The sequence below is a fragment of the Apium graveolens genome, unplaced genomic scaffold (genome assembly GCF_009905375.1).
Source record: "Apium graveolens cultivar Ventura unplaced genomic scaffold, ASM990537v1 ctg2207, whole genome shotgun sequence".
NCBI lineage: Eukaryota > Viridiplantae > Streptophyta > Magnoliopsida > Apiales > Apiaceae > Apium > Apium graveolens.
The window spans coordinates 27,325-54,680 of NW_027417566.1; the positions used below are offsets into that span (position 1 = coordinate 27,325).

At 35.7% G+C, this 27,356-nt stretch overlaps 1 protein-coding gene across 1 annotated transcript; it reads right to left on the reverse strand.

Annotated features, from left to right (window-relative positions):
* LOC141700355 (calmodulin-binding protein 60 D-like) lies at window positions 1–26,281 on the reverse strand. Its single transcript, XM_074504142.1, has 3 exons — window positions 25,954–26,281; window positions 786–895; window positions 1–108 (listed from the first exon to the last, which is right to left on the reverse strand). Exons 1-3 carry the CDS (start codon window positions 26,279–26,281, stop codon window positions 1–3), a joined length of 546 nt encoding a protein of 181 aa, XP_074360243.1.
* Between the last annotated feature and the right edge of the window lie 1,075 nt (window positions 26,282–27,356).

Sequence of the window (27,356 nt, forward strand, 5' to 3'; positions counted from 1 at the left end):
CTATGTTTTCCCACTGATGTAAACATGGACCTCGTCGTTGATTATACTTGTGTTTGCATGGTCTATTATTTCCTCCCATTTCTTGGGGCCAACTTTAGTATCTGCAGTCTGCACATGAATTTTGCGATCATAGCAAACATCACATAATTATGTTATCTGTTGTGATCGGTTTTTTTAATGGAGTACTCCTTAGTGGATTACTAATTGTAGTACATGTCCTGTTCTGTAATATTCTAAAAAGGAACATATTAGGGAAGATATTGTACTTCCACTAAAACTTCATTTAAGGCACTTCAAAGAACTTTTGCCTAAATAAAAGATGACAAATATATACAAGGGAAATTCTCAATGGTACCCTTATTCATGTATAATGAGAGTAAATAAATCTAAACTAATTAAATTATAAAATTTGAAAAAGCTTTAAAATATACACTGAGAAGGAGCTGAAATAAAATAGGAGACGATGTCATGCCCTGGAAGATCCCCCACAGTTTTCATGCCTAGAACCTTCTGATGTTTTCTTTTCTCTCTGCCAATATGTTTAAGCTGCGACAAGATCAAGTATAAAAATATATATCAAAAAGTGTAGACCTGACAAACACATCAACTGTCTCAACTCTAAACTGAACCTTATGTTAAACTTGTGCTTATTGCTGTCAAAGAAATGTGGTATCACTTGTAACCAGCTGCTGGAATTTAATTTGGTGGACTGACCGCCATTATTCAATATTGAGTCAGAAGTTTAATTGAAGTGATTATGAACTTATGAGGTGCTGACATGTTACGCGATGATCTTTAAGGTCAAAGGATTCTGTCTCTGCTGGTTCAATTGTAGTTCGTGGAAAACTATCCACAGTTCTTGCCTCAAGGAATAACTTCGAAATTCTCGTCCAACCTGAATTTTGTGTGAAAGAAAGATTATCAATGTTGCAGATGCCTTCTTTTAGCTTCAGTGTACTAGTACCTTGAAGTACGGAAGAAGTCTTCTGAATTCCCGTTGATTGCTTCATAACCAGCACAATCACGCTTAAGGACCAGTATCTCAACCTCTATGGCAGCTTCAGGTCCATTTTTTACAACCTCTCCAGTTAGGCTATCAAGTATCAAGTAAAGCTAACTTGATAGAGTTACCTCTTTCTCCTTTAATTTACAGATAGTGAGGATTGGGGAACTGACCTTTTGCAAGAACTTGGACGCAAGAATCGTGGTTCCTAAGCATTCCTTTGTCTACGTGAAATGCCGGATGAAAGTGATAAAATATTTAGTACGATTGCATAGGCGCGCGAGTATTTAAATTTTTTAAATTAACCTTTATTAAAAAAGTAGGATACTAATCGACAGCAGGTATGTGATGCAGGGGATTCGCTTTCTCCAGCTTTCTTGGATTCAAATACATCATGAATGGGATTATTAGGCTGCTAAAGTGATTTTCATAATATGTAAAATAATTTATATGAAATACTTGGGTTTCAATATCAATATTAAGTTGTAGATAATGTATCATCAGGGATGGCAAAGTAATTCAATCCGACGAATTGCCAATCCGAAACTCGAAATTTCACATTTGTAGAATCGATTTTTTGAATTTGTATATAGGTTTAATTTTTAAATCTGATTTTTTTGAATTTGAATTTTAGGTATATGTTTTATCCGAAACCTGCTTCGAAGCCCAAAATCCTGTCTAAACCCGAAATTCGAAAAAAATTAACTAATAACAAGAGTCAATGAAATATAATTATTGTATAATTTTAAGGTGTGCTAAGGTGATTTTTTTAGTGTTAAATCTAGTGCTAACAAGCTTCAAGTAACAAACATAAATCGTTATAAATGCAGTACATATAAATTATGAAAGACATATTACCTAAATATATTTTGACGCGATATATACATACCCTATTATTTTTTGTAATTGCACTAATTATATGTTGTTTTCCTAGCAAAAGAATGCGCAATCCAAAATATAACTAAAATAATTCTTTAATCTTCGATAAAAAAAAGTAATGACGCAGCACGAAAACCTAATAAAAGCAAGCGATAATTCTCATCATAACTCTTAGATAAAAAATTCTTTACTACCTTTAATCCACAAGACAAACCTTAAATCTACGAAGATTTCTTGAATACACAAAACTCTTAAAGATTTAATTTCAATAAAAGATATCATTCATTATATTATGTTGTTTACATCATATAGATTGATAACTCTAAAATAAAATAAATCTTAATTAAAAATAAAATATTAATTGTAATGCACAATCTCTACATCATTCGAAAAAATGTTTCGGATACAAAATCTCAATTTGGCATGATCATGCATCCTCAATAGCGTGATCATACAGTACTCAGCTCAGCTGCTTTTAATCTTCTCGCGTTCCATGATACTCTCGATATCAATATGTACGGAAATACTCTTACATCAAGTAAAGGAATTTATAGGAAAATATAAATACCAAGAATGTGTAAACATTTCTCGTGTTTGTCTACTTGTCGAACACACAAAATTCTTAAGATATCATTCTTCCGCTTATTACTAAAAGACACCTCATATTTATTGAAGTTGATTTTTTGTCATATGGTCATTTTAATACGCTGATAATTTTAGCAATTTTGGAGCATTTATATCGAAAAGGGAGTGTTGTCACCCGAAAAAAGCTGTTGAAAAACTCTAGCGGATCCTTACTTGTCTGTTTGGTCATTTTTTTTTCATTTTTTCGTACCATGAATGTATTTTTTAGTTGTTTCCAGCAATAGTAAAGATGAAAAAGCTTCTGCACATAACAAGAGTAGTTATGATTAAATTGGTAGATATGATTAAATTGGATGCCGTTGGCGAAGATCTCGAGATGGAATAACACAACCTCCAACTCCACCCTTTTATTGGAAAACATATGATACACTGCCCAAACAACCCATAATTCCCTCACTCAATTGCAATCAAAACCCATTTTTTACTCGCTCTACGAATACCCATTCTCTAATTATATACTTTGTTCATATCAAATTTTAACGCCATTGTATCCGTCCGCCCTTATCCCTTCCTTTTCATTGCGTGAAATACTTCAAAGACGACAAGAGCATTGTATGTAATTAATCTTTCAAGGACAAAAACACTTTGACGAAGAGAAATAAGATCAGGTAAAAGCATTTTTAAGGCGATTCACCATCGCTTTAGGAGTCAACTTATAAACCACAAGCGTACGAACTTGAAGTCACTCATTTCCTTTGGTTCATTGCATTGGAAATTAAGACAATATAAGTCTTATTAATATCTTTCAATTCGACATGGCCACGCCACCAATTTTGGATAATATGCCAAAAACTCCCGAAATTTTGGTTGGATGCATCTTATTCAACATTTAAGAACCTCATACATGGTATCTAACTCATCAAGAACTTTAATTGTTTCAATAGAAATTGTACATGAAATGCCTTCAAGAGCGTTATCAAAGTCAGATAACGTTTGTTGCAAGTAAGAGATCCTTAAAATAATCGTTAATGATTTTTCAAAATCTCTCTCATTATTCTTCCATCTACCATTCTTCCATCTACCATTAATATCCATCAGACACGTAATAGGATTTCTCTCATTCTGAAATTTGGTTTATGATGAAAGTATGATATTGTGTTTTGTCTGCATTCCTTATGCACGAGCTCGTGCAATGTCAGTTAAAATTTTTTATATATTGGTACAGTCTACTTATGCTACGAGGATTTTTACACTTTTTTTCATCAAAACTGCATTCGGGTTTTTAGTGTTACCATACCTGAAGTTCTCTCTCAGCCTCTACCAAAGTGTCTGATACTAGGACTAATGAAATCGAAACCGAATTTGAACAAAAAATTATCGAAACTGAATTTGAAACCTTTAAAAACCGTCTACATTCAAATCGTCTAAACCCGATCTAAAACTGAGATTAAAATCGATTTTTCAGTTCTGATTATAGGTTGGAACCGAATTGTGAAAAACCGTATCGATCCATTAATTAATGCAAATAATTAATAAATACATATATTTTATATCAATTTTTAAAATAAAAAATACATAAATATACATAGAGTAAATACTGATACAATTTCTTCAACTTTGCTACTTAATATTAATTTTAGCAGTCTCTCGAACTATCAATCCACGGGAAATAGAACGGACGAACAAAAACTGTAAAATGTTTAACCTATTTCTTTTTAAAATTCCCATAAATTGTTTAACTTAATTTCTATAGCAACATTATCTTATTCACAATTTTAATATTTTTGGTACCAAAAAATTCTGATGTCGATGTCAATTTCAATGTCAATTTCAACGTTATATTAGACTTTACTAATCTACTTTTAATTATATACTTACATCAGATGGACAAACTATAAATACAACTTCAAGACACGTCATTATACAAAGTTGTAAATAAAACCCCCACAAGTCTTCCTATAAATTATATTTTTGATGAATTTATGTTGACATGTATTATTTTTTTATCACTTAAAATATAACTACTAGTAATACATGTGAAATTTAAAATGATTTAAACTCCATTAAAAAGTCTAAGAATCAAAATGATGATTTTTTTGGAAGGGAACAATAAATTAATAAAAAACCACACGACACCTTATCAAATTGAACAAAAATGTAATAAAAGAAATTAAATTATTTTTTTCTTTGTTCAAACTTCATCCGGGGGTATAGTTTCAGTCTAGGGGGGAGTATAGCTCTCGTACCGTGCAGACATCTTTTCCACACAGATTGCATTCGTGCTGCCTTTGCACGTGATCATCGATGTCCTTTATGCACACATCTCCACCGCCTAGGTACCATTCTTTTTGCCTTTTTCGTACTCATTACCATCATCCTCGCCTATGTTTTGAGGTAGTTTCTAGTCCTATGGTTTCCATTATTACTAGTATTATTACTAATTTCAAATATTTATTAGTTTACATATTAATTAAAGGTAAGATCTTCTAATCTTATGCTGATAACAAGTATAGTGTCTTGATGAACTTAAATAAGATCTTCTATTGTTTGTATGGCTCTGCAATTTTTTGAAAGTGTAGGAACAATGATTTTCAGGGTTCTCCATGCGTGCAGGGAGATAATTTTCAAATGTTCACGGAGCTATACTCCCTCGCACAAAAATTATTTTTCAGGGAGTTATACTCCCTCGCAGAAAAAATATTTTTTTTCCCGTTTGTCAAATGTTCAATTTGTAGCACATTACACACTAACATTGCTTTTTTAGGGAGATAATTAAACAATTTGTAGTCGTGAATAATAAATGCGCATGACTTATCAACAAATTTTCAAACAATCGACAATAATTTAAATCACATGTAATTCAAATCAGTAAATAAATAAATTATGCAAAGTTACAATTATCGATACGGAACCAAAAACAAAACTTCCCGATACTGAACCAAACATGAAATCGCTCTTACATGAGAGATTACATGAGAGCAGGCCTGTCAACGGATCAGATTCAGATCGGATTCATCTAAATTCATATTCAAATTCATTTAGATTTATCATATTCGGATCGGATCGGGTCACAACCCGGATATTTTACATGTCAATCCATATCCACTCCATTTAATTTAATGGATAACGGATCAGATTTCGGATATCTATGAATTTATTAATATTTATTAATAATTTTTCACATATCACCACTCATCGTTATTTAACATGAACAAAGGACACTCACTTCACTTTGTAAAACTATATCTTTAGTTTTATATAAATACATATACACAACTGGAAAAAACATGTTCGAGCATTAACTTTCCTATGTTGCAAATAAATAAATTCAGATCAGAATGATTATACTATAGGCTAAATTAATACCGATTCTAGGCATTAAACAAATGTATGTATGCAGCAACAACAAGCAATAAGGCATTCTCATCTTAACTGGCTTGAGAACTAGTAAGTTAAGTTTTGGTACACTATTTGAAGTTCATAAAATGTGATAGATGCGTCCAAAACAAAAATAATCATCAAAACTACATTCTAGCCATGGATTTCCCTCCTGGGACAAGTCTAGTGAGAAATCCCAACTTAACTTGCTTATACTGATCAAAATTCAATTCCTGCACAAGAAATTAATCAATTGTAATAATCCTAAAAGAAATCTCGGTGAAAATAGTACATGTTCCTTCAAAAGAGGTGCTTCAGGTGCGTTTGAGTATATTATATACTATTTATTATAAATATATTAAATTATGTTATACTATATTATATATTTTTATATAATATTATATATATAACTAAACGGATCGGGTCATGGATAACCGGATTTGATTGACTTAAATCCATATTTAGTCCATTTATTATTCGGATCTCCCTTATCGGATCGGGTTGCGGATCGGAAAATTTTCAGGTCAGTCTATATACAGTAAACGAGACCCGGATTGGATCGGATCGGATCCCGATCCATTGGCACGTCTACATGACAGAGAACAAAACCTGAAATTTAAATAGATAATAAGCTCTCATAAATATCTTTATCATCCCGACTTATCACGAACAGTTATTATTCAAAAATAATTGATTATATACTTGACATCAGTGGGTGCTTAAGCAAAGTAATTAATACGAGGTAAAAGTACGTATTTTACCTAAATACTCTTGACTTTAGTTAAAAGACTTTTTCCAATCATTGTTGAATACCTTAAGATTTTAAAGAATTATTTAAAATCTAAATTGAATACTCCATGATTTCTAAAATCCTTCAAAATCTCAATTGAATACACCCTGTAATTATCTATTACATTTTTTAACAATTAATATTTTTCATATATAATTCGTGTACTTTAGTATACTAAAATGGGTAAACACGAATATATTAGTTCCGGGTTAGTGTTACCAAATTGGTAAACGAATGCAAATTTGAGCCAAATTCGCGTATAAGGTTTACGCGGAAAAATAAATTTCAAAACATGCATTTAGAAAAACAGATTGTTTTAATCGATCTTTGAAGCGAACCTTCCTCGTTATTTAACAGCTTCTTCCTCTGTTGCAAAGGGCGTGCAATCCGGATAACATATGTATCTTGTACTAATAACGCAGCGATAGACAACAATTATGATATAGCTTTAGCCCCAAGCAATTTGCTAATAAACCAGCTTTAACCGTACGCTAATGAGATTATACCCCCTCTATATATCTTGATTATTCAACCCTAACCAGAAAAAAGCAGAGAGAAACAAACATATTTCACAGAGAGAAAGATATTTGACAATGTCTTCGCGAGCGTTTTCGAAAGCCATAGTTACGAGTGTCGTCATTCTAGAAGACACACAACAACTTTGTTGTTGTAGTATCTGTCTAGATACTTTCAGTCTAGGGGGGAGTATAGCTCTCCTACCATGCAGACATTTTTCCACACAGATTGCATTCGTGCTGCCTTTGCATGTGATCATCGATGTCCTTTATGCACACATCTCCACCAACTAGGTACCATTCTTTTCGCCTTTTTCGTACTCATTACCATCATCCTCGCCTATGTTTTGAGGTAGTTTCTAGTCCTATTGTTTCCATTATTACTAATTTCAAATATTTATTAGTTTACAATTAAAGGTAAGATCTTCTAATCTTAATAACTATTAATATGCCATAGTGTTGGAGTCTTGGAGGTGTCGACTAACTAGAACGAAATTTGATTTTTGACTTTTGAGTCCAAGGTTTTTGAGGTGCTTAGGAGAGGGCGTGTTTCTGAGTTTTTTAGGCGTTTAGGAAGAGGGATGCTGTGTTGAGAGTGGGGACGATGAATGACGTAACGGGCTGAGCTATTTTCTGAGGTTATTGATGAACTTAATTAAGGAGTGTCTTGGAGGTGGTCTGAAGCACATGCTATATCAGACATAGAGGGAATACGTAGGTTGAACTCGAGATTTTTGAGGCTAGTACCGATGAACTTAAGAAGGATAATCTTGGATGTGTTTATAAAGGAGATGATACATTGAGGCTTTAATAGATATACGCTATACTGATTAGGACATTATGGATAGAATAAGTTCTCATGTGATTTCGGACTTAGAAGCTTTGTTCTGAGAGTTTTTGAGGCTTTAGGGAGTGGGGGGGAGAGAGAGAGTGAGAGAGAGAGAGGCAGAGATGCTGTTGAGAGTGGGGAGTATGGATAAGTTAACGGGCTGAGAGCGATTTTCTGAGGTTATTTATGAACTTATTTAAGGAGTGTCTTGGAGGTGTTCTGGAAGCATATGCTATGTCAGATGTATGTCAGATGTAGAGGAGATGAGTAAGTTAAACTCGAGTGATTTTTGAGGCTAGTACCGATGAACTTAAGAAGGATAGTCTTGGATGTGTTTAGAAAGGAGATGATACGTTGAGGCTTTAATGGATATACACTATACTGATCAGGACATTATGGATAGAATAAGTTCTCATGTGATTTTTTAGAAGCTTTGTTCTAAGATTTTGAGGCATCAGAGAGAGAGAAAGAGAGAGAGAAGCAGAGATGCTTAGGAGAGGGTGTATTTGTGAGTTTTTTAGGCGTTTAGGAAGAGAGATGCTGTGTTGAGAGTGGGGACGATCAATAACTTAACGGGCTGAGCGATTTTCTGAGGTTATTGATGAACTTAATTAAGGAGTGTCTTGGAGGTGTTCTGGAAGCACATGCTATGTCAGACGTAGAGGAGATGAGTAAATTAAACTCAAGTGATTTTTGAGGCTAGTACCGATGAACTTAAGAAGGATAGTCTTGGATGTGTTCAGAAAGGAGATGATACATTGAGGCTTTAATGGATGAATAACTTCGAGTACATCTTGATTTTTGACTTCTAGTGTGAGAGTTTTGAGGTTTTTAGAAGCATATACACTATACTGATCAGGACATTATGGATAGAATAAGGTGGTATGTGATTTTTGACTTAGAATCTTTGTTCTGAGAGTTTTGGAGGCATTAGAGAGAGAGAGAGAAAGAGAGAGAGAAAGAGAGAGAGACAGAGAGAGAGAGAGTGGGAAGCAGAAATGCTCTGTTGAGAGTGGGGAGGATGAATAAGTTAACGGGCTGACAGATTTTTTGAGGTTATTGATGAATAAATTAAGGATACATAAGCATATGCTATATGAGACGTAGAAGGGATGAATAGGTTAAACTCGGGTGATTTTGAGGCGAGTAGTGATGGACTTAAGAAGGATAGTCTAGGAGGTGTTTAGAAAGGAAATGATATGTTGAGGCTTTGATGGATGAATAACTTCGGGTGCATTCTGACTTGAGAAGAAGAAGCTATGTAGAGGGTAATTTGAGAGAAATTTTACTTAAAATCTCAACGCTGAATTAGAGAGTTTCTGAGCTGTTTAGGTAATCAGATGTTTCTCACAGACCCTATATAATATATAGAATCACGTTCAAATGAAAATCATATTAGCTTAAGAATCCATGAAAATCATTGTTATGCACTTTTTGTTTGTATTGCTCTGCAATTTTTTAAAAGTGTAGGAACAATGATTTTTCAGGGTTCTCCATGCGTGACTCTATATAATTTAAAAAATCTGATACATAAAATTCAGAAATATATGTTGATATCTTTTAAATGAAAATTTCAGTTATGCTGTTTATTTTGGTTTTTTGTTCAGTAAATGCTTCTACATATTTGTGGGATAAAGAATTGTCTATTATATATGAGGTTTTATGACACCAATATGGTTCTCTGCCTAAAATATGCTAAGTTTGAATTAACATTATTCTTATGAAAGCAGTTACATCTACTTCGGTGAATCTAAGCATGCAATTCTGCACTAGTTGATGTCTTTAGATGCCTGATGTAAGATCATCCTTTAGTTTCCGAAGGCTTTCATACCTATGCAGATCGGTTGTTGCAGCATGTGTGATGTCTCGGGGGTAGCATCATACAATCCTTACTGAGATTGACTATAATAAGGTTGTTGCAGCATGTGTGATGTCTCGGGGGTAGCATCATACAATCCTTACTGAGATTGACTATAATAAGGTAAGCATTGCTGGTTCATCTCGAGTGGGCAAAACTTGATCGGTGCAAAAAAGGCACAAAAAGGGGCTAAAAATAGACCAGTGCAAAAAAAAAGCACAAAAACAAATAAGTGTGCATTGCACTATAAACTGTATACAATAAGTGCAAAAGCACAATAAAAAATCGAGAATACTTTGTCATGCACCTTAAAAAGTACAACCACTAAGGAGACCTATGATAGCTAAACCCCTTTGAAGCTTCCTCGTCTGACAATGTAAACAAATCCGGCGCTTGGTTACAAGTCCTGGTTTAAACTGAAGCTTTCTGTGTCTCATAAGTCTAAAACACGTGCAGAAAAACCAGGTTTTGGTTACCAAGTACATGTACCCTGCTGATTAGCATAACTGTTAACAATAACCACATGTATAAGGCAGCCAGTAACCTACTTGTGTTTTTAGAATCTTATATGTAATCTGCATTTTCTTTATCCCAGCTTACATGTACAAGTATTGATATCAGGACATAAAAATCAAGTTGATTTTCAGCATAACTGTTGTTAATCTATTTTTTTTTTTGGGGGGGGCTAGGGTAACTCCGCCTATGTCACTACACTGACACAGCCGGTCCCAAGCCCGGATAAAGGAGGAGGGTAACCTGGTGGCTTCTTAATTTAATGGCACAACTGCACAAGGTTCATGGGGTCTCAGATGATCTCGTGCATTCAACTTATAAGTCGAATTGTCATTTTGATATTCGAATGTTAGTTCTTTTTATTATAAGGGATTGATAAATTGAACAAAATAATTGCAGTTTATATTCTTTGAATGCATGAGGCAGTGGCTCCTTTATTTGGTTAAGATAGATACTAAATACACTTTACTCTTACAAAAATTAGTTCAAGCTTCAAATGTATACTTAAAAAAACAAGCCTTGCAAAACACTTTATTCTTTCTCATTAAATTCATACAAGGGGTTCTCCACATTTCACTTTTTAGTTTTACTAGCTATCTGACATATCAGGCATCGAGCAGAGCTAAAATTATATATGTTTCTTGCTAAACTTCTGGATATGTCATGAGATTTTCTGTCTTTAGTTAAAATCATGTATGTTCCTTATCATGAACCACCTTGAAATACAAATAATAAACCATGACAGTTTAGGCTTTAGTGTTATTCCTAGAAGACTAACAATGAGATTTACAGAAGGGGGGTTGAATGTAAATCTCAAAACTTTTTCAAGTTTTGAGCAGTTTATAAAGTTGTGTGTTCAAGAAGAACAAGTGTGTGAATTGCTTTAAGCTAATACAGACAGATATATATTCAAGCACAAATGTAAAGAACACAACAGACCTTAAAAACTTTTCTGGTGGATTTGTTGTTCCACCAGAGATGGTGTATTAGAAAATCTGTGTTCAACAATGTTGATCACAGCTGCATCCTAGTACAAACTAGATGAATTTTCTCTCAAGATATTTCTTAACAGCTCTGGAAAAATCTCTCTAATTACTAGCTTCTTCTTGGTTCATATATATTACCAAGTGTACAAGTGAAAAACAATATAAAATTACAATAGTAAAATAAGTTCTTCACTTGCTTCTTTTCCTGTTCACTCAAGTACTTTGTTGACTATTGCAACTTTGTACAAAAGAAGAACGGCTGCTTTTTCTGTTGATCCTGAAATTCGGCTACCACATCTCAGTTTTCTCTGTCAACCCACGTGCCTCTGCTTGTAGGTACAACTACCACTTATCAACGGCTGATTAGCAGAACATCCGTTGAAGCTTTCATCCGTTGATGACTTCATCCGTTGAAGGATGTTATCCGTTGAAGCTTTCATCCGTTGATGCTCTCATCCGTTGAAGGATGTTATCCGTTGAAGCTTTAGAGACATCCGTTGAAGCTTAGCTTCTCATCCGTTGAAGGTCTTTTAAGTCATCCGTTGATACCACTTCATTTATACAAAATTACAAGGCATGAAATATTTACAATTGGCCTTCCTATCTGCATATCATCTAGTAGTCAACATGACTCATAGTTTCTCTCAACTTCTAAGAATTACAATTTTAAATACAGAGACTGAAATATGCTACAATACTAGACTTATTTCTAAGTAAAGCTACACCATCAACGGATAGCCAAAGTGGTCTTATCCGTTGAGGCTACAGACACTAAATTTCTACTTAAGTGTTTTGTTAAACATATCATCAAACTAATGCACATATATTCCTAACAATCTCCCCCTATTTATGTCTATAAGAACTGTAGGCATAAATTCAGGGTTAACTTGATGATAACAAAACACTTAACAAATATTTGAATTGAAACTAAGTAGAAATATAAAAAGTGCTGCAAAAGTGTATGTACTAGGAGGTAATTGAAGATTTACAGTATTTCCAGGGGTGCTCCTCTAGCCTGAGCAAATCATCATTTTCTTCTTTGTTCCCTGGTTTTCTTTCCTAGCCCTTTGTCATTTCCCTCAATTTGGAGTTGGAGTTTTCTGAAGAATTCAGCTTCATCTTCATCACTGATATCCAACTTAGATTGCATTTCTTTGAGAGTTTCATTGCTGGCAATCTTGAGTTGGTCTTCAAGTCTGAAAAATCTTCTGACTCCTTTGTCATCTCTAAATTCCATCAACCAATGAGGTGATTTGTGAATTTTAGTTCCCCTTTCTTGTATGAGTAAGGTTCTGGGCAAAGCATTTGGTTCCCTCCAAGTCTTCCTTATGTTGGCAATCTTGTTGAGAATTTCAGTCTTGGCTGTTCTGGTAAAGCCAGAATCCTTTTTGATGGCTGAAAAGACTCTGATCAAGGTAGAGTAGCCTTCATTTAGAATCCTGTGGAGAGGCCATGTTCTTTCCCCAGCTCCTTTATATCTGAACACTAATCTTTCTGGTAACTGTCTGTAGGCAGCTATTCCCCTTACATCCTCCAGCTCATCCAGATAGAGTTCAATGTCTGAAATTTCTTTTATGTCACAAATGTGAACATAATCATCTTTAGAAATGGGTGACTTAGGCTTAGGTTTTTGTTTTTGAGTGAATTTCTTAGAGGTTGTGGGAGGTGTAGATTTTGGTTTTCTTTTCTGTTTCTTTGGTGGTGGAAGAGTGGTTAGAAAGGTAGGCAATGTGATGTTGTCCCAATCAATAGGTTCCTCTTTTGGAATGATTGGTTCACCATGGATATTTATAGAGGGATCAGTAACAAAAGGTTCAGGTATGGAAGGTAGTGGTTTAGATATAGATTTGGTATCTTCAGGGTTATCTTCACTCCTTCTGTGTGCCTTGGCCTTTCTTCTGTTTCCCTTCTGCCATTCCTCTCTTTCCTCCATATTTTCACCAAATATGCTCCCAAGAACCTCATCTAAGTTAGCAATCTTTTCTTCACCCCTGACTTCAATTCCTTTCATTTCTTTAACTTGGCTTGACTTTAGCTGTTTTTCAAGCTTTGCTTGTGCTCTTTTGTCAGCCTTTAATTGCTTGGCTTCTTCTTTCTTAGCTATTGAGAATTTGGGATGTCCTTGCATCACACATATGCTCTTTCCCTCTCTAATGATAATAGCTCTATTTCTCCTTACAGCCTCATCCATGGACTTTTTGAGATAGGCAATACTCCTGCCTAAGATCTTGTTCTCATCATCTTTTGAAGGAGGAAAGTCCACTTCTTTTAAAGGATTCTTTGTTGAGTCCTTATTGGATCTTTCATTGGGCTTGAGGATTATAGCTTGTAGCTCTTTGGAAGAAGCTTCTCCATCCTTAAGACTCCCTACTGGCATGAGCTCCATGTTGATTGGTTCAATCTTTGTGCTAAATTTCACAGATGTTGATTTATTTTGTGTAGAACCAAACACCAATTGCAACCTTTCATCAATTCTCCTCCATTGTTCTTTCATTTGTATTTCAGCTGCTGCTAGCTGAATCAAATCAATTCCATCAGATTTTCCCTTGATTTGAATGATTGGAGAGGTAGTGATGGCAGGAACTAGCACTTTAGATATCTGAATCTTTGTAGAGGGCTCTCCTTCCCCTTCCCTTTTATTCTCCCCCTTTTTGTTATCATCAAGGAGAGGGGTCAAGCCTTGTGCTTTTGCCAGCTGCATTAGGAGATTGGTTTGAGATTGTTGGTTGAGAAGAAGGGTGGCCACAGAATCTTCAATTCCTTGAACTCTGTCTTCCAACTTGGCCAGCCTTTGTTCAGTAACTGATTCCTTTTTCAATCTCGAAACCAAGTCCTGCAAAGTACCATAGGGCATGACTGAATCCAATTTTTCTGAAGTGAAGGATTTCAAGTCAGCAATATCTTTCCTGAGATCATTTAGACTCATATCTTGCTTTACTTTCTGCAACTTCATGAGATGCAGTGAGTCCAGGTGAGCTTGGAGGATAGCCTTGATATTTGCATTTGAAGTGTTCTGAATGGCCTGTTGAATAGTGATGATTTGTTTGACCAGGTGGACATTGAATTCACCTGTTCTATGCTCCTTAGTCAGGGCCCATTCAGGTAGATTAGGAATGGAACTAGGGTCTTCATCTCCCCCTATGTTCATGCTTCCATCAGAAGAAATAGAGTCATCATCATCAGAATTTACTCCAAATTCCTCAGATGGCTCACCAGCTGTAGAAGGCATCCTGTTAATAGCAGCTTTATCCCTTTGAAGAGATTCTGTTGAGTGCACTAGATGTAGTGTCCTCTCTGCCTCCTCATTGCCCTGAGCAGCCAACAGTTGATAGGCTGTCACAGGATGAGTAAAAGTGTCAGCATCCAAGGAAATGTTATCAATTACAGCTTTGTAATGTTGCTGAAATTGTCTTTCCTTTTCAGCATCATCCACAATCATTGACTCATGAGCAATGGCTGGTTCCACCCTTGTATCAACTGTACCTGCTTTTCTCTCTTTTTCTCTATGTTCTTGCATCAGGGGCTCCCCCTGGCTCACACATCTCACTCCCTCACCTTCACCTTCTAAGGTGGTACTCCACTCACTGACTTTTGCCATGCTGGAAGAAATAGCATGCATTTTTGTGCTCTCAATCTCTCCTTTTGCCTGGGAGCAACCCAGCCTCTCACTCAAATTTTCACTCCCTGCCCTCAATCCTAAAAGTGATTGCACAGTATTCATGTCTTCTACACTTGGAATCATTTCAGTTATTTGTGTAGAGACTATCAACGGATGTGGAATATCCGTTGAAGTTGAAACTGTTGTTATCAACGGATAACTGCTGTTAAGCTTATCCGTTGAAGAGCAACCACTTGTCAACGGATGAGTGATATCCATTGAAGAAGGAAAAGAAGATGAAATTGAAAGTGATATAACTGTTGAATCTGTATAGATTGATTTGATATGTGTTGATACAGATCCTTCAATTATATCTGAAAGAATTTGCGGGTGATCCAACAAATCATCTAAAAGATGATGATCACCTGTATTTGAGTGGGGCTCCTCCCTGAGTTGTAAAGAGGGAGAATCAGGAATTGATGGGAATAGCATATCCACATCCAGAGATGGTGAAGAAGTATTTGGTGATTGATGTGTAGTTATTGTGAGAGAATGGGGCTGTGACTCCACATTTATTGGAGTCACATCAAACTGAGTTTGAGAAGGCACAGAGACAGATGGATGTATCTGTGCAGTGTGTGCACCCTGTGTAGAAGATTGGGTTCTAGCCTTCTTTCTTCTAATAAAGGCTTTTGTAGGTGAGTGTTTGGCTTTAGTGTCCCTCCCTCTTTTGTTCTGTGTTCCTGGATGGGAACTCTTTTCAATAGTAACATCCTTTTGGGAGGATGCTACTAGGGATGTGCTAGAGACCTTTTCAACCACCACAGCTTTTTGAGAAACTGGGGCTTGGCTAGCTTGGGAAGCACTCAACTTTCCTTCCTTATCCTGGGGGTTTCTTTGATGTTCACCCCTCCCCTCACCACTCACACCCTGATCACTTCCCTCAGGGTTAATGGTTGTTGTTACAACTGTTGTCTTTTGAGAAACAACAGAGGTGGTTTTCTTTGTCTTGGATTTTGAAAGTTTGGATTTGGTGACCTTGGTAGAAATCTGTTGGGGCATTGACACAGATTTCATGGCCACACTAGAAGATAAAGAAATAGAGGGGTTGGAAGAAGTAGGAGTTGTAGAAGCAATTACCTCACCTACCTGGGGTGCATTCATGATTGGTAAATATACCAATTGCACACTGCTGTTAAGATCCATTCTCTTCAAGTCTGCAAGAACTCTTTTCTCTTGTGTCCAGCACTTGAGTTTATTATTCTCATTGATTATGACTAAACCTTCAGCAACATGGTTAGCCAATAACATAAAGAATCTAGCATAATAGATGTTATTAGGTCTATTAGCTTTGTTACCTAATCTAGTACCTAATTCTAGCATCACATAGTTGCTAAAGTTAAAGTACCTATCAGAAACAAGCATATAGAACATGTTAACAAGAGATGAAGTTATGGCATCAAAATTACTAATTTTCCCAGAGAAAACCTTTATGAAGGCATCCCCAAGAAAACTCCATTCTTTCCTAAGGCCTTTTCGTCTAATACCCCCTAAATTAGCAGAGTTAAGAGAGTAACCTATGGAATCTAACATGCTGGATACATCACTATCAGTGTGTGGTGTCATGGCATTGTTCTCAGGTAATTTAAAACATGCTTGTAAGTCATCACAGTTAATACAGTGATTTTTACCTTTGAGAGTGAAGGAGATAGTCATATCCATGGAGTTGAACTCAGCAGTTGTCCAAATCTCTTCAACTACTTCACAGAAAATCGTTGGGGCTTCCAGCATTGCATAGCTAAGTTTACAGTTTTTGATGAAGTCCATCATTTTGTGATAATCTGAGTGGGCTTCATTCTTCTCTACCAGAGCTATGAAATTATTCTTCTCGTAGATGAACCCAGATTGAGACATAATCTTCACGACTGGTGCCATTGTTGTGAGTAGAAATTGCAGAGAATAACTTGAGGGTTTTGCAGAGAGAAAATGGTAAATGCTTGAAATTCTAAGAAAGCGTAAAGTAATAATGAACAATCAGAAGGGCTTATATGCTTTCAAAGAAAAAAAAATAAATAAAGGATTAATCAATAAATAGGTGTTAGTGAATTTCAGCCGTTTAAGAATAAACTGTAAGTATTCTAGTAACTACCTTTAAAACCAATACATACAGATGTATGTATGGTATCAACGGTTAAGAAAATAGAATCAACGGCTGTGAAACACCTCAAACGTCTGATGTGACATTTCAATGGATAATGTAAATTGTCATCCGTTGAAAGGTACTTCAGCTTTATCCGTTGACGGATAAAAGTTCCAGAGATATACTTGTCTTTCAACGGATAATGAATATCCGTTGATAGAGCAATTTTGACTTTCAACGGATAGGGAACATCCGTTGATGGAATAAACTTTGTTAAAAGTCAAATTTGTTCTAGCAACTAATATATTTCAGGCTCCACATCAAATTGCAAAGAAGACATGAATTTTAAGAGTAATTAAGCATACCTAGCTCACTTACCAATCTTGTGAATGTTGATTCATCAAGTGGCTTGGTAAATATGTCAGCAATTTGTTGTTCACTTGGAACAAAATGTAGTTCCACTGTACCATTCATGACATGCTCCCTGATGAAGTGGTACTTTATATCAATGTGCTTGGTCCTTGAGTGCTGCACAGGATTCTCTGTTATGGCTATGGCACTTGTGTTGTCACAAAAGATAGGTATTCTATCAACATGAAGTCCATAATCAAGGAGTTGATTCCTCATCCATAACATTTGAGAACAGCAACTTCCAGCAGCAATGTATTCAGCCTCAGCTGTTGAAGTAGAGACTGAATTTTGCTTTTTGCTAAACCATGATACAAGCTTGTTTCCCAGGAATTGACAGGAGCCTGTTGTACTTTTCCTGTCTATTTTGCAACCTGCATAGTCTGCATCTGAATAACCAATTAGATCAAAGCCAGATTCTCTAGGATACCAAATTCCTAAATTTGGTGTACCCTTGAGATATCTGAAAATTCTCTTGATAGCAATTAAGTGAGACTCCCTAGGATCAGCTTGAAATCTCGCACACAGACATGTAGCAAACATTATATCTGGTCTGCTAGCAGTTAAATATAAAAGTGAACCAACCATGCCTCTATAACTTGTAATGTCCATAGACCTTTCAGTCTTATTTAATTCAAGTTTGGTGGCAGTGGCCATGGGAGTTTTTGCAGATGAACATTCCATTAAGTCAAACTTCTTTAAAAGATCATGAATATATTTAGTTTGACTAATGAAAATTCCATTACTAACTTGTTTAATTTGTAAACCAAGAAAATAGGTTAGTTCTCCCATTAGGCTCATTTCATAATTACTTTGCATTAGCTTAGCAAACTTCTTACAAAGATTATTATCTTTAGAACCAAATATTATGTCATCTACATAAATTTGAACAAGTATACTAGAGCCATTAACATTTCTAAAGAAGAGAGTTTTGTCAACAGTACCTCTAGTGAAGTGATTCTCCAAAAGAAATTTTGATAATGTTTCATACCAGGCTCTAGGTGCTTGCTTCAGTCCATAGAGTGCTTTCAACAGATAATACACATAGTCTGGAAAATTTGGATCTTCAAATCCTGGAGGTTGACTTACATAGACTTCTTCCTCTAATTTCCCATTTAGAAATGCACTCTTGACATCCATTTGATAGACTTTGAAATTGGCATGGGCTGCATAGGCTAGAAAGATTCTGATAGCTTCAAGTCTTGCAACAGGAGCATATGTCTCATCAAAATCTATTCCCTCTTGCTGAGAATAGCCTTTAGCAACCAATCTGGCTTTATTCCTTATGATAATGCCATTTTCATCCATCTTATTTCTGAATACCCATTTTGTATCAATAGGACTCTTGTTCTTTGGTTTGGGTACCAGCTTCCAAACTTGGTTTCTCTCAAATTGGTTTAGCTCTTCCTGCATAGCTAGTATCCAATCTGGATCCAATAAGGCTTCTTCCACTTTCTTAGGTTCCTCCTGAGATAGAAAACTACTATACAGACATTCATCTTGAGTAGCTCTTCTTGTTTGCACTTTAGATGATGCATCACCAATGATCAGTTCAAAGGGATGATTCTTGGTCCATTTCCTTTGAGGTGGAAGATGAGCTCTAGATGAGGTGATCTCAGTATTGTCATGATGTGAGATAGAGTTTTGATTAGTTGAAACTCCCCCTGAGTTGTTGGTCCTTTGCAGGGAACTTGGAGTTCCATCAATTAATGATGTAAATTGATTATCAGTTGATGAGCTATGATCAACGGATGCTTCATTAAGTACTTCAACGGATGATGCACAATGTCTTTCAACGGATGCTGAATTTTGTGCATTATCCAGGAGCAAATTTTGTATTCCTTTTGAAGTGTCGTCTCCATCAATCTCTTCTTCACTATCATCACAATATATTTCAATATTGTCAAATTTGAGTCTCTCATAATGTTCCTCATCTGTTAGTCCATCAATCTTTTTATCATCAAACACAACATGCACAGATTCCATAACAATGTTGGTTCTTAGATTGTAGACCCTATAAGATTTTCCAGCTGAATAACCAACAAATATTCCTTCATCAGCCTTTGCATCAAACTTCCCTTTATGGTCAGATTGATTCCTTAGTATAAAACATTTACATCCAAAGACATGAAGAAAGTTTAGAGTTGGTTTTCTTTTCTTGAACAACTGATAAGGAGTCATGCCTTTAGCTTGATTGATCAGAGAAATATTTTGAGTGAAACAGGCACAATTAACAGCTTCAGCCCAAAAATATGTTGGTAACTTTGATTCTTCAAGCATTGTTCTGGCAGCCTCAATTAAAGATCTGTTCTTTCTTTCAACTACCCCATTTTGCTGAGGTGTTCTTGGAGCTGAGAACTCATGCATGATTCCATTTTCTTCACAGAACAGCCTTAATGTCAAATTCTTGAACTCAGTTCCATTGTCACTCCTGATGTTTCTTACTTTCAAGTCAGGATGATTATTGACTTGCCTGATGTGATTGATAATGATTTCACTTGCCTCATCCTTTGATCCAAGAAAATAGACCCATGAGAACTTTGAGAAATCATCTACAATCACTAGGCAATATCTTTTTCTTGCTATTGACAATACATTGACTGGTCCAAACAAATCCATATGTAGCAGCTGTAATGGTTCATCAATTGTTGTTTCAAGCTTCTTCTGAAATGATGCTTTCCTTTGTTTGCCTTTCTGACAAGCATCACACAGACCATCCCTTGAGAATTCAACAAGAGGAATTCCTCTTACTAAGTCCTTTTTGACTAGTTCATTCATTGTCTTGAAATTCAAATGGGATAGCTTCTTGTGCCATAGCCAACTCTCAACTGAACTTGCTTTGCTGAAAAGACAAGTAATAGATTCTGCATCTGTAGAGTTGAAGTCAGCTAAGTACACATTTCCTTTTCTAACTCCAGTTAGAACCACTTTGTTGTCTTTCTTACTAGTGACAACACAGGCTTCAGAATTGAAGGAAACTGTATTCCCTCTATCACATAGTTGACTGATACTCAGTAAGTTGTGCTTGAGACCATCAACTAATGCAACTTCTTCAATGATGACATTCCTTGTTGAAATCAAGCCATATCCCATAGTAAACCCTTTGCTGTCATCTCCAAAGGTTATGCTGGGGCCAGCTCTCTCTTTAAACTCTGTGAGCAGGGAGAAATCTCCAGTCATGTGTCTTGAACAGCCACTGTCCAAGTACCATAGATTTCTTCTATTTTCCTGCACACCACAAAATCAATCAATTTGATTTTGGTACCCAAGTTTCCTTGGGTCCATTCTTGTTAGCCTTTCTCCTAGACTTCATTCCTCCTGCATCTTTAGACTTAGGTGAGTTTGAGTCAACCTTGGTCTTAGATGTGGTTGGTTGAGGTGTAGGGTTAGTCACAACATTATCCAGCACATTTATAGTATTATTAGGCATGGATTGTGCATACATGTTATTCCACATTGGCATATTGTATGGCAATTGAGGCATACTGAATGCAGCAAGATAAGAATTGTTAAAATATGGCATGTTTGCAAAATGTGCATAAGGATTTTGTTGAGACATAACAGGCAGAGCATGTAGAGGTGATACAGACATGTTAGGCATGGAAGAGGGTACAGTTATGGGAGTTTTCTTAATAGATTTACAGTTAGCAGATAGATGATTAACACTACTACAATGCACACAGCTTTTTCTAGGAGCATACTTGTCAGGTGTGTAATTGTTATGTTTGTTAACTCCTACCTTCCCATTTCTGTTGGATTTCCTTTTGGATTCCTTTTTATCCTCAACCATCTTGAGCCTATTGTTTAACTGTTCTAAGGTCATGTGCCCTACATTCACCTTTCTGACATCTTTGGATGTGCTTGCTCCTTCTTTGACAAAGTTCTTTGAAGTTGAACCAAACTTTTTGTTGAGTTTCTTTAGATTTTCTCTTTTAGAAACATCTGCCTGTTTTAATTGAGGAACCTTCAACGGATGTTCCTTTTCTTCCTTCAACGGATAACTTTCATCATCCGTTGATTCCACATCCGTTGACAGTCCATCAATTAATTCCAGTTTCTTTTTATTTTTATCCCAGGCAGTTTCACAGAATGATTCAATTCCTTGGACTTTGGCAATTTGAGCACTTACATCCCTAGATGTTTTCCAGGCTTTAATCACCTCTTGCTCTTTCTCTAATTGATTGGAAAGTATTTCTACTTTCTTAATAGATTCAGCTAGTTCATTTTCAACAGATACACAATGCAGCTTAGTCTTTTCTAGGTCAATTAACTTATCTTCTAACACAGCATTTCTATTACTTAAAAACAGATTGTTCTCTTTAATCCTACTATTTTCTTTAGCAAGAGATTTAAGAGATACACGCAAATGATACAGTTCAGTAGACATGTCATTAAAAGCATCATTGCACTCTTCTTTAGTAAGCTGTGTTATATCAGTAGTAATTACCTGGTTGCTTGATGAACTAACTTCATTCTCCTCAGAATCAGCCATGAGAGCCAAGTTAACATATTCCATGTCTTCATCCTCTTCTTCTCCATCAGCTGCCCAGTCTCTTTCTTGAGTAATGAAAGCCCTTTCCTTCTGTTTGAGCAGATCAAAATATTTCTTTTTGTAATCTACTTGATCAAACTTCTTCTTTTCAGAGGTTGGCTTTCTGCACTCACTTGCAAAGTGTCCACTCATACCACAATTAAAACACTTGAACTTGGATTTGTCCACCATGTTCTTATGGGGTTTAGTGGCTCTAGTGTTTTTCCTGAACTTCATCTTTGCAAATCTCCTGGACAGAAATGCAAGATGCTCATCAATACCATCAGAGTCATCTTGACTGGAGTTGTCTTCATTTTCAGCAACTTGCCCTTTACCCTTGTCTGATTCTGGATTTCTTACACCATCTTTGGAGCTTGATGTAGATCTCACAGTTTCTTTTCTGCATTCTTTCTCATTTTCAGCTACCAATGCAACTGAACCTCCTTTCTTTCTCCCCCTCTCCAATACCTCATCCTGTTCCAACTCTAGTTCATAAGTCTTCAAGATTCCATATAATCTTTCAAGAGTAAAGTCCTTATAATCTTGAGAGTTTCTTAAGGAAACAGTCATGGGTTTCCATTCCTTTGGTAAGGATCTCAAAAATTTAAGATTTGAATCCTTCACCTGGTACACTCTACCATACAGCTTCAGTCCATTCAACAGTTTTTGGAATCTATTGAATGTGTCATTTAAAGATTCATTTTCTTCAAAATGAAAGTGCTCATACTGTTGAATGAGAAGCTGCATTTTGTTCTCTCTTACTTGTTCTGTACCTTCACACAGCAGCTGAACTGTGTCCCAAACCTCTTTGGCAGTTGAACAATTTATCACATTATCAAACATATCCTTGTCAAGACCATTAAACAAAATGTTCATAGCCTTCTTATCCTTGTGGACTTCTTCTGTGTCTTCCATTGTCCATTCTGCTCTAGGTTTTGGAATGGATTGACCAACAGCAATTGTGGCCGTAGCAACTGTGGCTACTTTGTGGGGAATGTGAGGACCATTCTCAATGCAGTTTACATAACCTTCATCTTGGGAGAGTAGATGAAGGTGCATTTTCACCTTCCAGTGGTGATAACTGTCTTTGTCAAGAACTGGGATCTTTACTCCAATATCCTTCTTACTCATCTTTGTTAGATTCCAAGATCTTTAAACTCTTTGTGTGTCAAGAGCCTGCTCTGATACCAATTGTTATTCCTAGAAGACTAACAATGAGATTTACAGAAGGGGGGTTGAATGTAAATCTCAAAACTTTTTCAAGTTTTGAGCAGTTTATAAAGTTGTGTGTTCAAGAAGAACAAGTGTGTGAATTGCTTTAAGCTAATACAGACAGATATATATTCAAGCACAAATGTAAAGAACACAACAGACCTTAAAAACTTTTCTGGTGGATTTGTTGTTCCACCAGAGATGGTGTATTAGAAAATCTGTGTTCAACAATGTTGATCACAGCTGCATCCTAGTACAAACTAGATGAATTTTCTCTCAAGATATTTCTTAACAGCTCTGGAAAAATCTCTCTAATTACTAGCTTCTTCTTGGTTCATATATATTACCAAGTGTACAAGTGAAAAACAATATAAAATTACAATAGTAAAATAAGTTCTTCACTTGCTTCTTTTCCTGTTCACTCAAGTACTTTGTTGACTATTGCAACTTTGTACAAAAGAAGAACGGCTGCTTTTTCTGTTGATCCTGAAATTCGGCTACCACATCTCAGTTTTCTCTGTCAACCCACGTGCCTCTGCTTGTAGGTACAACTACCACTTATCAACGGCTGATTAGCAGAACATCCGTTGAAGCTTTCATCCGTTGATGACTTCATCCGTTGAAGGATGTTATCCGTTGAAGCTTTCATCCGTTGATGCTCTCATCCGTTGAAGGATGTTATCCGTTGAAGCTTTAGAGACATCCGTTGAAGCTTAGCTTCTCATCCGTTGAAGGTCTTTTAAGTCATCCGTTGATACCACTTCATTTATACAAAATTACAAGGCATGAAATATTTACAATTGGCCTTCCTATCTGCATATCATCTAGTAGTCAACATGACTCATAGTTTCTCTCAACTTCTAAGAATTACAATTTTAAATACAGAGACTGAAATATGCTACAATACTAGACTTATTTCTAAGTAAAGCTACACCATCAACGGATAGCCAAAGTGGTCTTATCCGTTGAGGCTACAGACACTAAATTTCTACTTAAGTGTTTTGTTAAACATATCATCAAACTAATGCACATATATTCCTAACATTTAGTTCTGGGCTCAGCCTTTCAGGTCGACTGTCGGAGTTCAAAAAAATCAGAATTTCCTCATCAAAATGGAGAGGAGAGTATATTGGACCGCAGAGACCTTGTTTAAAAGAACCTAATTGACTTGATCCCCAATGCAATTGATAGACATAAGACTATCATATAATGGGATACCTGCTTGCTCACATGTATCTAACAACAGAAAATCCCAGCTGTTAATTGACTAAGATTTTCTGATAATCTAAGATTGTTGACCCATATGTTTGAAGAAAGCATTCCATGAGAGAGTTCAGATCATTATAACTTATATGTGCTCAAATTTTCCCTCTGATCAAGCTCAGTAACCTACTTGTGTTTAAAGAAACTTATATGTAATCTGCATTTTCTTTATCCCAACTTACTTATACAAGTATTGATATCAGGACATGAAATTAAGTTAATTTTCAGCATAACTGGTGTTTATCTTTTTATTTGGGGAGGGAGGGGGAGTAGGGTAACTCTGCCTATGTCACTGCACTGACACAGCCGGTCCCAAGCCCGGATAAAGGAGGAGGGTGGAGGGTTCTTAATTTAATTTAAATGTGTAAATATTGGAAGTGATTTATCTGTTGAAGTGTAAGTACACTTACTACACTATACTCTTATATCAATTATTAGTTAAATCTACAAATGAACATGGAGAAAAGCAAGCCTTGTACAAACAACTCAAATTCAAAGTTAAAGAGCTACACACTACAGTATATTTATACTAATATACAAAATATATGAAAAAAAGGAATTCTTTTTATGATCTTCAGATCTGTACTGTTGCTGCATGAAAACCCAACATTCTGCTCCCCTGAACCTGCACGTATCTTCATCAGCTGCAGTACCAATGAGACGGGTATTAATTGTCAACTATGAGTTGAGAGTTTCTGCGCCTGTTATAAGATCTTCTGTTTTTTGTTAACACGATTCTTTTTCAAGGATCCAACCCTTCTCCTTATCACGAGCCATCTTGAAACACCAGATAATAAACCATGAACATTTAGGCTTTAATACTGGGCTGATGAGCCTTTCAAGTTGATCACTGAAGGTCATAAAATGCAGAAATTTCTCATCATAATCCTGGAGGTTTAGTTCAGAAGAACTTGATTGACATGCTTGCTCCCATGTATCGAACAACGGAGAATCCCAGGTGATATTTTGATTAGAATTTTGAGATTCCTTAAGTGATCCCTTTAATTGTCCTATAGCATCAGATACAACTCCACACATTTGTTTTGAATCGGGACTGATGTAAACGTGAACCTTGTCGTTGATTATGCATGTTTTGCATGGTCTGTTATTTCCTCCCATTTCTTGGGGCCAACTTTAAGTATCTGCACACAAATTTTTATGGTTATAGCAAGCATCACACAATTATGTTATCTGTTGTGATCATAATCAGAAGGGGAAGAACAACCAGACATTAATCACAAAAATAATAAACTGTCTTAATGACAATATGCATGATGTCCCTACTAATAAACTACTTTATTGTTAAATCATAGTCTAAGAGCTCATAGATAAATAAAATTGATATTTCTTTGCCGGGTACTCCTAATTGGAGTACTAAGTACAATGATACATGTCCTGTAATATATATTCTGCAATACATGTTTTGTCTAAAGTAAAAGTGATTATGAACTTTTGAGGTACTCACATGTTACTCGATGATCTTTAAGGTCGAAGGATTCTGTCTTCCCTGGCTCTATTGTAGTTCCTGGAAAACTATTCACAGCTCTTGCTCCAAGGCACAACCTCGAAATTTTCGTCCAGCCTGAATTCTGCGTGAAAGAAAGATTAACAAAGTTATTGATGCCTTCTTTTAGCTTCAGTGTAGTAGTACCTTGAAGCACAGATGTCTTTCCTTCCATTTTGCCAACAATCCTATTGTCGAAGTCTTCTGGATTTCCGTTGAATGATTCATGACCAGCACAATCACCCTTAAGAACCAGTATCTCAACCTCTGTTGAATGCTTCAGGTCCATTTTTTACAACCTCCAGTAAGGTTGTCAACTAAAACTAACTGGATAGAGTTACCTCCTTCTCCTTTAATTTTACAGCTGGTGAGGAATGGGGAACTGACCTTTTGCAAGAACATGAGAGCAGGCGACGTGGATCATAAGCATTCATTTGTCTACAAATGCTGGATGAAAGTGATAAAATATTTAGTATAAACATGCCTCAGTGGAAGCATGTGTGCGTGAGTCTTTAAATTTCTCAAATTAACCTTTACCTAAAATGTAACTTAAAAAAAGGACACTAGTCCGTACCATGGTGTGTAATGAAGGGGATTTACTTTCTCCAATTCATGTATCTTGTTTTTCTGGATACAAACACATCATGAATGGGATTATTAGGCTGCCATAGTGATATTCATAAGATGCAAAACAATTTATATGAAATACAAGGGTTTCATAAAGCAATTTAAAGTTGTAGACAGATACTGTATGATTCTCGAATAAACATGTGTTCATAAAAGTATTTGACATAGGGTAGAACTTGATAGAATTGCCTGAAAATGGACCACTCAGTTCTAGGAAGATCAGAGGTAGGAAAGAGTAGATAAAGTCAACGAAATTTTGAACATTAAAATCCTCAATAGGTAAGGAAAGAGCTAAATTAATTCAACTAAAAGAAATAGTTATTAATATTTAATACCCTAAACATGTGAAGAATGGAGCTTGAGCTTCATATTTCTTAATACATCAGACGATTTATGTTTTAATATAAACTATGAAGAAAATAAATTAAATATGGAAGAGGACCTTACAAAAATCATGGTCCTGGGGGCCTCGTAATTTTTTAACATTCAATTTTGCACCTTCTCAAAAAATTTGCAAAAGTTTCAATATCTTAAAAACCTTTCATACTATTTCAAAAGTCATAATCTTTATGATAATATCTATAATATCTGCATATATCAATAAATATATTCACAAAGTGTCATTTTTCTCTGTCTACTTTATTTTGTAGTTTATGTATTCAAAAATATTATAAAAATCGATAATCGAGATAATTTGCAAGTCCTTTATATTTTTAGATATTATTATTTATTTTTAA